The sequence below is a fragment of the Necator americanus genome, chromosome III (assembly GCF_031761385.1).
Source record: "Necator americanus strain Aroian chromosome III, whole genome shotgun sequence".
NCBI classification, from domain to species: Eukaryota; Metazoa; Nematoda; class Chromadorea; order Rhabditida; family Ancylostomatidae; genus Necator; species Necator americanus.
Genome location: NC_087373.1, coordinates 40,791,320 through 40,805,179, shown reverse-complemented (window position 1 = coordinate 40,805,179; position 13,860 = coordinate 40,791,320). Strand labels below are relative to the sequence as shown.

The following is a 13,860-nucleotide window of genomic DNA, read 5'->3' as shown; positions in this document are numbered from 1 at the left end:
CAAACGTAGACATGCCGAAGGATATTTCCTCTATCGTCGTGACATACGTTCCACAGCGCACCACTGCTACACATTAACTGCGGCAGACGAAATGAAGCCAAATAATCGGAAGCATAAGCGGCAGTCTTCAGTGACCGCCTTTATCGTCTCCTCCATCTCCTGCTAACATAGATCATCAGTTCTAATCATTAGATTTTTCGAAAGGTGTGCCGTTCCGCGATATCTGCTTTTCAAAGGAGTAACTACCTCTTTAATGACTTACCCAGGACTGTTTGGGCTCGGTTGTCCAGGAACTGAGAATAGCGAACTTGTAGGATCCATCCTTTCTACGGCACAAATCAGATATGTTACGACAATTGGAACTTCCCTTACTCTATTTGATTCAAATCCAATTCCCACCCAATGTAGACATTGTTCCTGCATACTTTCCACAGTACCACTCTTTTTCGCAAGAAACAGTGATTCTTAGTTTTTGGTTACTGTTCCTATCAAGTAGTGCATCCTTAGCACGCACAATTGCGTATGGCAGATGCGCACTTGAGCATGTGGGTTTGTGCTTTCACCGGTCGTTGTCTTTTTGTGTTCCCATCTACTGCTGTTTTGATTATTTGATATAGAATTTAAGAAGGAAGTCTGCTAATCTAAAGTAAAGCTCTTCTATCCCTTATGTGGTACATGTCTTCGTGAAGATTTCTTCGTCTTGCGATTTCTCACTTAGGGCTGAAATGCTGCATATACAGTCTCACATCGGGGTTTTCACTTTAACTTCTAGAGGCCAGTTTTGTGGACTTGGTGACGTCTCCTTTCGTTTTAAACACACACTTATGTGGGGCGTAACATTGGGGAGCAAGCATGATGGTGAGTCGTCCCGTCAGTTCTTACGGGTCAGCGATCATATCGATTCCCTCCAAAGGCTGCTAAAAAATGCAGTTTTGCCTGCACTACCTCGTAAACACCTCTTTCATCGTTAATTTATGCAGCACCTTAGAGAATTAGTGGCTGCAGATGAGCCGGTGCGGCGAACATGGCCACGAATCGGCTCCTCACTGCGAATTTGTTATAACCATGAATTTGCATGTATTTTGTAGTTCCCTGTCACTTCACTGTATTTATTCAAAATGTTCCACGTAGGAACAGTTTAGATGTATTGTTTATAAGCTCGGCTAGGGAAAAAAACTTCTTGCTTGCCTGCACGTACTAACTTCTTTGTGTGTTTGTGGTTTTTCATATATACATGGTGTTAGGCCTGATGGTACATGCAAAAACTTTCCGCTTGCCATTTATCGATTGGAAAGCTTCATCGAGTCTCGACATTTTACATGACTACTGCAATCCTACATACGATAGCCGGAACCGGTGCTTCCGCACCCTTCACTTTTGTTGAAATGGTTGGCGAATGGAACCCCTTCACTTTTGGACAGTTGCGAAGGGATTCTAATCACTTTACGAGATAGACCACTTTCACCTGAAAAGTGAAAAGTGTCCGGTTCCTCTCTGTCGCACCTATGACTGCAATTATTTGATAGTTGTATAGTTTCCTATGTGTTGTTAAACGTTTGGGCGCTAATGGACGTGAAACTGTGACTGCATTAATGTTTCTTTTTTTGTGCTATCTACGGTTTATTCCAATTTGCGGCTATTTTCTGATTAAAACGTAACTTCAAACACATAATTTTCTTTCAAAAGTTCGTTCAAAGCACGAGTCTTCTGTGTGTAAAATAAGCTTTCTTCTTCTAATGTACTTAACCAAGTACGTTGACTTGCTAGTTAGGACGAAATTTTTTCTCTCTCCATTTTTTCTCTTTTTTTTACATAAAAAGAAATCTTTCGATGACTACTAATCTGATTTTTTTCGCTATTTTCACAGCAGGAACACAATCCATACTTGCAATTTTGGGGAAAGCAGCTTTGATAGGCCTTTCTACTTCATATATATATATATATATATATATATATATATATATATATATATATATATATATATATATATATATATATATATTCTAATGTTTCGAATTTCTTATGCTAGTAAGATGATTTAAAAGATGTGTAAAATAGATTTATTCAATAGACGTTCTAGAATTTATGAAGAGCCATGGAAATGCTTCTACAATGTGAAATTTTTGAAATGAAATGAGTACATTTCAAAAATTTCACATTGTAGAAGCATCCAGAAATCTGTACTATTTTGGTTTAACTGATACGCTCTTGAAAACTACCTGTGGAAATTCTGGTAGTTTTCATATTTGATTTAAGCGTTAGAGTGACAGCAGATATAAATAAGCGCAGCCAATTTTGGCTAAAATTTCTGGTCGTTCAAATATGATCTGGAAGGAGAAATAGATTAGAAAACTTCATGTTTTGAAATTAAGAGATAAGTTTAAGTCTCTATAACGCCCAGTCACTGAACTAAATGTTAATGAAAAATGGACAGAAGCATGGGAAGATATGGGTTACGTGCACTAGTAAACAAGGAGATTATTCGATGAGCATGATACTACTGTATGAACAGGGGAACATTTTGCTTTAATTTTTTTCTCTTACAACAACGATCCCTTAGGACTACTTGTGGAATTATAATTATTTTTTTTTATGTGAAAGCTTATTATTTTGCTTCTTAGTGCTCCGTCGCATCGGAACGCGATAGTAATTGTCATGTATTCAATGTACTACAACAGCAAAAAATGTGCAAATAGGTGATATAGGTGAATATGCGGTTTTAAATCACAGTAAGATTTTTCACTAGCGGTTTGTTTTTGACTATCAATTGTTCCTCAAATAGCAGTTCTAAAGAAGTCTTTGAAAACGCAGGCAATATTTATTTAAACAAAAAAAACAACTTGTTCGTGTAATCAAGCAGTTGCAGATATACAAGGTTTTTTGCTCTCTTCTGTCGATGAAGAGGGGTATTATTTTTGACAGTTGAGCACGGCATTGCACATTAGTTGGAATTTGGATGAATCATACTGATGGCGAATTTATAGCGACATTTTTGCAGTCAGCGAAATGCGGAATCGTCGAATCATAATTGAGAACTCACTCAACATACAACCAGTCTAACATAGAACTCAGCTTCAAGTAATAATAGCATTTTGAAAAAAAACACTGTTTTGCGTGAAGGCGAATTTACAGTGATTTCTTTCTTGTTTGCTCTCTTTGTGCAGCACTCCTCTTCCTGATGAGGCACGGCTTAGCAGCTAATTTGTTGCTTCTACCTATTTCTTATTCATGTCCAATACATATAGAGTACGAAGCACTGGCGGTGAAGATGCACTAGTAATTTGTAAGCAAGCGGTTCTATGTTCTTTCAAAATTCGATGGCAGGAACAGTGCAGAATATGGATATCGATCTTTGTGTGGTCTTACGTGTACGAGAATAGAATGCGTGATGTGGACAGTACTTCGCTGAAGCAGGAATCCTAGAGTATGGAAGGACTTGTTTCTGGATGAAAGATTACTGGAGAATTATTCAATGGAGTCGTCAGTGTTCGCTTTTAGTACGGTTTCACCCTTGGTAGAGTAACAATACTAACTCTGTGAATCATGACACAGCAAACTCCTAATCGACTAAACTTCGCAGATCCAGTGCTGTAATTTCTTTATTCAATTTAGTCTCACTTACGAAATGTTGCCTCGAATCTTTATTTCGGCACGCAGTGTTTTTTGTTAGATGTCAGCTATTTGTTGTTAACGGTCTTCGTGTTCCTCACTAAACTTATTGGTACTAGTAGCCACCTATCGTCGGATCAACAAGTACACCTTGGTTTGAGGTTGTGACAGCAAGAACTTTCTTGGATATTTCTTTGAAACACAAGGTTAAAGGCATCACCCCAAGAATCTGAGGTGATGCAGATTTCAGGTGGAGTGTTCGTATACGGGATAGTAGATTATGGAGAGGGGGATGATTCCGTCTATTTCTTCCTAATTGCCGTAAAAAACGGCCCGGAAGATACGGTGCGAGCACAGGGCTGGCGCGCTCCAATCTCTCCTTGTAGAAAATAGTGCGCCAGAACGCCCGAAGCCGTATCTTCCGGGCCGTTTTTTTCGGCAATTAGAAAGAAATGGACGGAATCACCCTCCTCTCCATAATCTTCTATCCCATGTATGAATACTTCACCTGAAATCCGTACCACTTCAGATCCGTGGAGTGATGCCTTTGACTCACCCACATGATAACTAACATGGCAAGTCCACGATAGTCACAAATCAAGACAACATTGCAGTAATTCTTACTAAACCTTGAGATAATCAGTTCCTGTGAGTTGTTTTTGCAGTGTAACATCCGCAAGAAATTACGAGCAACAAAGTATGGGAAATGGGAGAATACAGTTAGGTTGAGCTTCTGAAGATTTCATATTTCTAATTACAAGCATATATGAGTACCTTGAATTTGATTCACTTGAGAATATTGCCAGAAATTTCATTGTGTACGTTATGATGTAATAGTATAGAATCAGAATACATGCCCTCAATCTGGTTTAAGGAGTAGAGTTGTCGAGAACTGTAGTGGAAATTGCTGTTTAAATCCGTAGAAAACATGCAATTCCATAATTATTTTGGCAATAATTTGCGTAATCTGCGAGTAAAGAGTAACATGGAAAGAAAAGAGAAGCACATACAATTTATTCCACACTATGAAAAGGCTGAATTTATTGCAGTGAAGACGGGGAGAAGAAGAAAACGACACTATGCTGTAGGGATAAATGTCTCGATCAGTGCCGCTTCTTCTTATCGTTGCTGTTGTGAATGACATAAATAAATTGATTGAGCACTTGGTTCTCTAATTATCATATTTTGGCGTTACTTTTGTAGTCATTCGTCTTCATTTTAGTTTTCGTCTTATTCACACACTTATTTTATCGTGCTATTGCGGAATGCGTCATTCCACGTTATCTCAACAACTCACCTATTCTCGCCGTGTTGACAACACTATCTCGTCATATCGCTGACTTCGATCAGCGTTTCCGTTACTTTTTTGTGATGTTTTCGCTTAAGAAACTATTACTTGGGTTAAGTGTAGTTGTAGGGAGGGGCATTCAACAACGCTCTTACTCTTGCTGGAAGCTCTATCCTCCCTTCTTTTCTCTTAGTGACTTCTTCGTAGGCTAATGCTTAGGCTCTAGGGATCCGATTGACCTAAATTTTCTCTTCCAAAAATAAGAGCACGGTCGACTGCCCCCCAACTACACTTTGCTGCACTTACCGTTGAATAATTGATTTCATCAGAGCATGAGAACCTAGAATTCGGCTTGGTGCTACTTTTCACTCCACTAGCTTGAAGCGGTTGTCTTATTGAAGTTCAGAGAGTGTCAATACAAACCGGATTCTCATAATGAAACCAGTTTTCGCTGCCGCAGAATTTTCGGTCCGCAGCCCGAGAATTGCTGTTCACAAAATTGTGAGGATTCGTTTGAAAGACTGTTCAACGGTCAGCATTTGTGTTTTGGGAGCTTAGATTAAATAGAAGCTTCACAAACGGCACAAAATAAAATGTCATAGTTATAACATAAGCAGCTACTAATTACAATACGTTCATTGTTCTGATTCATGTGATAGATATTCTATTCATATTTCTTCCAACAGCGTGAGATTCGTCAAAATTCCTATCAAAAATAGTGGAATTCTCCTATTTCCCATGACACGTTCTTGGTTTTTTTTTCTCTGTAGCTACGTACCAAAAGTCATTCCTAGATGTTACTGGTTTTATGCCACAATGTATTTACATATCACATGAACAGCATATTAAAACTATACGTAATTTAGCAAAATCAAGTACGCGGGCGTACTCCTCCGTCCGCAGGCTTTTTGAAGGGCTGATTTTATCACTGCTACTTGAACTGTTTCGGTCTTCTTATAAATGGTCAGCTGTTTCCTCTTCTTTTTGATAATTCATACTATTACTGGACAAAAACCTTTGGTTTTTTGTGTTATAACATGGCTTCCTCGGTTGTGTCTTAATTTGCTTTTAGAATGAAGAAGTTCTCAGATTATGAGAGTCAGAAAGCCGAAGATAGAATTAAGCGGAAGGTGACTTTTGAATAAACCCCGTCATCGGAGTCAGAAAGTTGATCCTTGTGTAAAAGTGTTTACACCGTATGATGCTGACGTTTCGGTGAAATAATAGAAGAATAATTTTACTCCCATACTAAATTAATTAATAAGAGCGAATGCACTGATGCTAGTAGAATTTTATGAATGTGTGCGTAACAAGGATAGTTCAGTTTTTGAATGGAATTTTCCTCCTTATTAGCAGACGCGCAAAATTTTGTGCGGAGACGAAGGTATTTTATTATTTATGCTTGATCGTGTTCTATAAGTCATTCGTACTCACCTGAAATGCAGAGCTTGCAGTTAATTTATATACATTTTACCCTCGGAAAGCCTGAAACTCTATTTTTTTCATTGCTTACATCGGTCACTACCATTACAGTGCGAACTAGATTTTTCAGTGTTTTATAGAGTGCAGTTTATTATTAGTCTCGTGTTCCTACCACATATATCGTTTGTTCTCTGGTTCTTCGCACGTCCTGGTGACACATCATCTAAACGAAAGCTGTGTTGACCATCTTTGTTTTTCTGTGCGCATTATATTAGCTGCGTATTGCATTGTATCATATTTATGATGTTTATCTTACAAATTTCAAGCTGAACGAAGAAGTGTCCTCCAGTATGTATTCATGTGTATATGCAACCATAAACGCTCTACAGCACCTCTAGGAGTCCAGTTTTCGAAGTTAGAGCAAAATTTGCAACCCCTAGACCCTACATGTTCATGTGCCTTCTGGAAAAGGGCAGTCGCTGAGAAGTGCTTCTGACCAACATGTTTTCTTCGTAATCGTCTGTATCTATTTGAACGATCTCATCGATATCCTACTGGAGTTTTTTTTTACAGTGATACTCGGACTAGCGTCCTCACGCATATTGACCGATTTCACACTGGCTTCTCCCAGGAACCACCGCTGAGAACGGGGAGGTACGGCGAATTTCTTGGTTTCACCTTTTTAGTTTCTGCTAGATTCTTCGTTTTAGTGTGTTTTTAGTTCCTTGTTTTAATAAGCTTTGGGATTCCCCTAAATAAATCTCATAAGTTATATTAACAATGAAGCCATTTAAAGATGTTGAGCCAGAGTTTTTCCTTTGACATAAAAACATTTATTTACGCGTTTATAAAATACCTGAAGCATTAAATCACTGAATGTGCTTCAAATGCAAATTAGTTAATGAATGAATGAATGACACTTTACTGTATAGTTGTTTTACTCCGGTTGCTCTGTATTCACAATTTTGGTTTATAGTTTACATTTAAAAAACACTTGGAGTTTGACCACACTTTTTCCTTGCAAGAAAAGTAAGGCTACCTTTGCCAGTTCCGCTGTATTCTGATTGTTAGATTAGATTCTGTAACATGTTAACTTACTCGCCTTTGATTCGGTTCAAAGTATTGATTTGCAGTGTTGGAGAGTCTTCTTGCAATTCAGTTTACAAAAATTTGTGCTGAACTTACTGGTAATGAGGATTCAAATACCATATTGAAACAAGTGTGTAAAAAAACAATCAAATTTGTTCTGCTCTTACATTGGCTTTGAACGCATGGATAAATAACGCAGAAAAAAGAGCTCGTGCCGCGTGAGATAGGATAGTTTATATAGTGGTTAGAAAGGGTAAAGGATAAAGTGTCTGGCGTTAGTCAATCCGCTTGGTACATTTACGTTAATTCAGAATCGTTTGAGGTTTACGAACGTGTAACTGACATATACAATGACTTGCGAAGGCTAGTGTGTTAAGTCAGTGTTTTTATTCTCGCAGACAACTCTGGTACCGATTTATCGAGGGATGATAGGCAGGATCGGCGCTTGGGCGGATTCGAACCTCCGATTGATCGTGCAGGCAGCGGAACCTCTAACCGACTGCGCTACACTCGCCCCATATAGTTGTTGCTGTGTCTTTAAAAATCTGAACTAAAATGTAATTTTAGAATTCGATTTTGTCTCCGTATCAGATTCGCCTTTTGGAGCTTGTTTCGGTGGTACCATGCGCTTTTTACAATTAGAAGAACTTCCTACTTAGAAACTTGGGATAGGATTTATTGGCCATCACAGATTGCTGGCCTGTTTAGAAACGTGTGGCAATCTAGTCAGATTCAAAGAGCAACTAAAATAAGGTAAAACAAGAGTGCATCGATACTTGAGAGTTCTATTATTTGATAAAACGGAATACGCTATATTTTCGGTTTAGAAAATTTTCTGAAGACTTTACAAATCTTCCATTATTCTATGGTCTTTAGATCTTTTTCCAAGGTGATGATTTATTTACAATAATTTAAATATAGGTTCGAAGCCAGGAAGTGCGTGGGAAACAATAAATAAGAGGAAAAGCCTAACTAGAATCAGTTTTGGCGAGCCGTAGCCTAATACCGAGAAATTTCTTCGGTGAGATGTGAAATGTGAAATAGCTAAGATGTGGTAGAGATACTCTTGTAACTTCTTAGAATTAATCTCTATGGTAAACAACTTTTATGATTGACTCAAGTCTACTTCAGTACTGTGATTGGTATGTTCGTCTGTAGATTTGACAACCAATGAATGTTAGAACTGGTGGATTTAGGGGCGCATTTCCCTACTGGTGGATTTAAGGGAATCTAAGATGTTAAAAAAATCTAAGATGTTAAATAAGTGAATCTAAGATGTTAATTTCGAATTTCTATAATCTCTTCTTTAATATTCTTTACAAACTACTCTCAGCTTAATAGGAGTGTTTGCTTCTTCTAACTTGTTCTACATTTAGAATGTGCAAGCGGCTTGGCCAGCTACTACCATCAGCGATAGCGTGGTCGTTGATCGTCATTTGTACGCTTTGTTTTTACTACTTTCTTGCACCAGCCGTTGCAGTTCGATGGGGATGGTTAGTTAAGGTTTTTGACATTTCTTCTTTTTTCCATCTGCTGAAATCATTTACCTTCTTTTCGATGCTTCTAAGGTGGATTTGTTGGTTAGTTTACTGAAATTCACTGTTTCATCACTTAAATATTAAAATGCTTTGTAGTTACTTTTTTGTTGCTATTTTTGGTTATTTTATCACGGGTTTCTGGTGGGTTGAATTAGTAAAGGCATTTCTTTCCACTCTAATCTTACTAAGAAGGTTTCCATTTTGTCAACTCAGTAGATATATAGCTGGGTTACCTTCTTGTGTCAATTCGAAATGCTAGGCGTGTATTATTGCTAGAAGTTATATAGTAGCAATGGCCATCTGCAACTTTAACCGCTCTTAAAGTAGTGTTCAGGGATACAGCGTTGGAAATGTTCAGGCAAATCATCTTCATCTCTTGATTAGTCTTCAGTAAGCTCCTCACACGGATAAAGAGCTGACGTTGTTCAATCCGGGACGTGCCAATGCGTTCATTTCAACACAGAATCGTCTGAGGTTTATGTACGCGGGTCTAGCCTATATAATTACTGGCGGGGGTAGCCAATGTATCAAGTCAGTGTTTTCATAGCTCCCGAATTTGATACCGCTTTATCAACCCAAGGAGGATGAAAAGCTTGGTAGCATTTAGGCCATTTTTTGTATATCGAGCGTGCTGTCGCAGCAGAATGTCTTACCCAATCCGCTACATCCGTCTGACTTTGTTGAATAATAGGTGAAAATTAGGATGATTGAGTAATGGAGACTGAACTACTTAATAAGTATTCCAGCTTCAAAGGTCTCCTCCTAGTATCTGTAAAGCTCCTAGTATCTATAAAATCCTATTGGTTGCAAGTTTTGACTAGTTGTCTTGAAAAAACTCCTTCACTTTTGAATGATATGCTAATTAAACAGCTTTTTTTGAGTTACATCTTAATAAGCGTAATTACTCTCGAAAGGTGATATTTTAGCTATCTTGAAAGAAATTTTTCAGTTCCTCTGGTGGCGAACAATTGAAATGGTTTCTCGTTAATGTCTCTGTTGCATTTTTATTACTTTTTAAAGGTACGGATGGGCGTTATGTGGCATTGATCTCGTCATTTTTCTTATGGTGATCTCCAACCTTATAATGGCGATGTGTATGGATCCGGGGATTCATCCATACGGTAAGTGCTGTTGTGTTCAGTTAATTTGGGTTTATAAAAGCTTTTATCCTCTCGTTTTGTGATATTTTTCATCTTTCCTCACTAATTACATTTTTTGAAGTATTTCGCGCCAAATTTCTTCACAATTTGTCTTAATTGTGAAGAAATTTGGCGTCTTATTCACGACTAATTTTTCTTCTTTTTTTACCTGTTTGATTTTATTATACTTCTTTCCACACATTTGAACTTACATCCATTTTGTATGTATTTAACACGTTCTACGCCAATTGTAGGTCTAAACGCGAGAGTTTCGTTATAATAACCAAATACGCATACTTTGATAGGATTCTACTATCTATAAAATGTACTATCTGTTAACGAAGATGTTCTTAGAATGCTGATTTAGAGTAGAGGGAAGAGGAGAAGTAAAATATCTTCGAAATAGAATGACAGTTACTGCTTAACCGATTACTTGAGTATCCTTCAGGGTACGCCACAGAGGAAATGTCCACGGACGATTTCCGCTCACCACTTTATAAAAATGTAGAAATTAATGGCATAACCGTACGCATGAAATGGTGTGTAACATGCCAATTCTACCGTCCTCCTCGCTCGAGTCATTGCTCCGTCTGTAATAGGTTAGTCGGTTTTTTTTTCTGACTAGCCGAGTAGGAATTTCTTGATTCTGAGACTTTAATATTGCAGTTATGAGAGGAAGCATGAGCTAGGGAGTGAGTAGTTTTCACTGTTGTTCCAGTTCTGCCCTCAGCCGGTCTTCTTCGATGTACTCTTTTTGAAATCAATTAAGAAATCTTGAGGTCTATTGAGTCCACAGTTTGTTTAGCTAACTTGAGTTGTAATTCAGAAATGTGGAGAAACGATGTGAAATTGTGTGTAATTTCATTTTCGGCTGAAGTAATTGATCGTTCTGACAATTGCATACAATTGAAGCTACATATTCTAGGTGCATTGATACATTTGACCATCATTGTCCGTGGGTTCACAATTGTGTGGGAAGGCGAAATTACCGGTATATTTGTGTTGCGTAGTTTTTTTTTTCTCTTGGGTTGTTTTGCACGAACTTCTGTTTTCAGATACTTTTTCTTCTTTCTTTGTTTTCTTAGCCTTCACATGATATATGTTGCGTCGGTATGTCTTGGTTATACGCTTGCGCACAGGTTAGTTTTTCCTAATTTTCTCATGTTTTCCTGTTTTCTTTCCTTCCCTCTTCAAATTTTTGGTTTTTCTTTCCTTCGCAATTTTGAGCGGATTGTAGTGAAAACTTTATTAGTTTACAGTAGCTCTCTGTCTGGTTATGAAAGAACAGAATTATCTGGAGTGTATGTGTTCTAAACTCTTTTATTGATTCAAGAATAGCGAACCATAAAACTCCTTCAGATACTTCAGATAGGATTATGAATCTATGTGTGTTCTAGGGAGCCTGTCCCAACGTTTGCTTCTTAAATTAAAAGTTCTCAAAATAAGGGCAGAAATTGCATGTGGGCAGATTCAACTTAGATTGGCGGAGTTAATCGATTCTGTTTCCTGTATTTGTGTTTGCAAATAAGAAAGAGAAGGCTTAGATTGAAGCTTTGACTCGTTATTCCCTTTTATTAGTCACACTTTAAGAGTAGATTTATTCGCACGCTTATTCAATTTACTTTTCCTTTTTTCAGAGAAGATATACTGAGCCGGCCAAATTTATGTTCGATCGTTCTTCTTGCGTTATGTGCGATTTTATCCGTCCCCGTGGTTGGCTTAACAATTTTTCACATTGTACTCGTCTCTCGTGGACGAACAACAAATGAACAGGTGTTTCATTGTTATGATATGTTTGCATTTTTTAATGGAAATGGACAGTTGAAGCAAAAATAGCAGTTTGTCCTTAATCGCTGAAGCACTTGTTTCAGGTGACAGGAAAATTCCAATCAGGATACAATCCCTTCACTGTTGGATGCGTGGGTAACATCCGACGAACATTATGTGGAAGTCAATTTCCTTCGTGAGTCGGTTTTCGGTTTAAAATATTCGGAACTAGCCTTCATTCATTTTCCCCTCTAGAATCTTTTGGAACTTGAAACCTTACAGTTACATTTCAAACAGAAAACTTTGTGTCAGTTTTTTTTTGTGTAGGTTAGATTTGACCCTACTAACCTATTTTTGTCATTTCACTACATATTCTTACTTTGTTTTCAGCTTCGTAAAATACGAGGAATCGGCTGGAAAACGAGGCCGGAAAAATCGATCAGCTGTGGAGGATGCAAAAGTTAATGGAACAGCAAAGAAAGGGGTATGTGGTTCCGTCATTTTATTGTATTCTGGTTCTATCTATAGCTACTGATACTGGTAAATTTGGAGCCATCTCAGATTCAAGACACAGATGAAGTGGACGAAACAACTGTATTATATGTTCCTGATAAAGATGGAGTGAAGGATGGCCACATCCGAGTGAGCTTTGAACTCTGCTTTTCGCACTCCCATCCTGTGATTAAGTGTTCCATTTAATTTTGTAGTTGAAGCAGCTTCGACTACACGATAGCCAGTCGGTTGGCACTTCGATATCATTGACCGGAGCAGAACCTGCTTCACAACGAGAGCGTGATGGATCTACCTGTAATTTGTTCGAGTCTGCCCAAGGTGAATTCTTAGTTTTTCTTAGAGAACTGTACTATCTTTAGGAAATAAGTTCTATTTTGCAAGGAAAAAATATTTGGTTTCGATTTTTGCCTCGTGCAGTGCCTTGGTTTGCTGTAGCTTGGCGAATACGTTATTACGCGTATTCCTTCTTGCTCCATCATCACGTAAATAGAATGCGCCTTTGTTTTTTATCATTTTAAGGCCAAACTAAGTTTGTGATTCACAAATAAAAATTTGTTCTTTCATTAGAATTACGATGAAATTTCCAGTACAACATTTTAGGAACCCCCAGGGTGAACAGTCCTACATCGCCTGTATCAGACGCTTATCAAGCCAGTTTCGAAGAGGCCACACGTGACGCCTTGAATCCTCAAAAGGGTGAGTTTTCCGGATAATGGTGAGCATATGGTTCATTGGTTTTCGCAGACTATATCCTTTAAATTGCCATCTACTGCAGTCCTTCAGTGATTATGGCATTAACATTTCTGAAAACCACAACTATTCTTCATTTTGACCACAACTGCACATCTTACACTTTAGTTGGCATTTAATGGGCATTTGTTGGTGAATCTTCATCGTTCTACCTTTCTTTCGTATCACTAAGGCAATTCGCCTCATTTTTGGTACTGGAATTTGTTAAATTGTTACTCTTTATTCGAGCTAGTACACAAAAAAGAACACGGGAAAATACATTTCTCATTCCGACTGCGGTACAGTGCTAAATAACATCGGCAACGATCCCATAACAACGGATATTGGTGCGAGATATAAATTAGACAGAGGAAACGAACCAATTTATAAAAAAACCAATCCTCTTTTCTCATATGTGTGGGCCGGTATCGGTCGAAAACGAGTGCAACCTAGCCACAGTAATGTGACGAGCGAATAAACCATAGAATAGGTATATGTCTCTATTTGTTCTTCTATGACCTGCATGATATGGAATCCTAGACTTTGTGGTATTCCAGGTCTTTCAGATGTGTCAGTCGCTGCCTCGCAAGTGCTGAACAGTGATCGTTCTCGACCGCGTGGCTTTGCCGATGCAGTGAGGATTCACGATCAGCTGAGCTCGCCGGTGAAGTCAGTGCCGTTGTAGTGTATGCTGCTGGACAGCCAAGAATTAGCCCTAAAACAAACCGCTCTCCAGTAGAAAAAAGGGTTGCGGTTGCCAGTCAGG

The 13,860-nt window shown here is 38.2% G+C and overlaps 1 protein-coding gene across 3 annotated transcripts; it reads left to right on the top strand.

Annotated features, from left to right (window-relative positions):
- Positions 1 to 5,705: 5,705 nt before the first annotated feature.
- Positions 5,706 to 13,779, top strand: RB195_012472 (uncharacterized protein; the record flags this gene model as incomplete). Of its 3 annotated transcripts, none has more annotated exons than XM_064194337.1 (14): positions 5,706 to 5,860; positions 6,893 to 6,973; positions 8,785 to 8,901; positions 9,967 to 10,067; positions 10,534 to 10,684; positions 11,011 to 11,076; positions 11,141 to 11,224; positions 11,723 to 11,858; positions 11,957 to 12,048; positions 12,243 to 12,336; positions 12,414 to 12,494; positions 12,560 to 12,683; positions 12,966 to 13,061; positions 13,661 to 13,779. In XM_064194337.1, the coding sequence occupies 14 exons, from the start codon at positions 5,706 to 5,708 to the stop codon at positions 13,777 to 13,779; spliced, it is 1,497 nt and encodes a 498-aa protein (XP_064051919.1). The 3 variants fall into 3 exon arrangements, with proteins under 3 accessions (XP_064051919.1, XP_064051920.1, XP_064051921.1); XM_064194338.1 differs by having other exon boundaries at positions 13,652 to 13,779; XM_064194336.1 differs by lacking the exon at positions 5,706 to 5,860 and adding an exon at positions 5,990 to 6,027 and having other exon boundaries at positions 13,652 to 13,779.
- Positions 13,780 to 13,860: the final 81 nt, after the last annotated feature.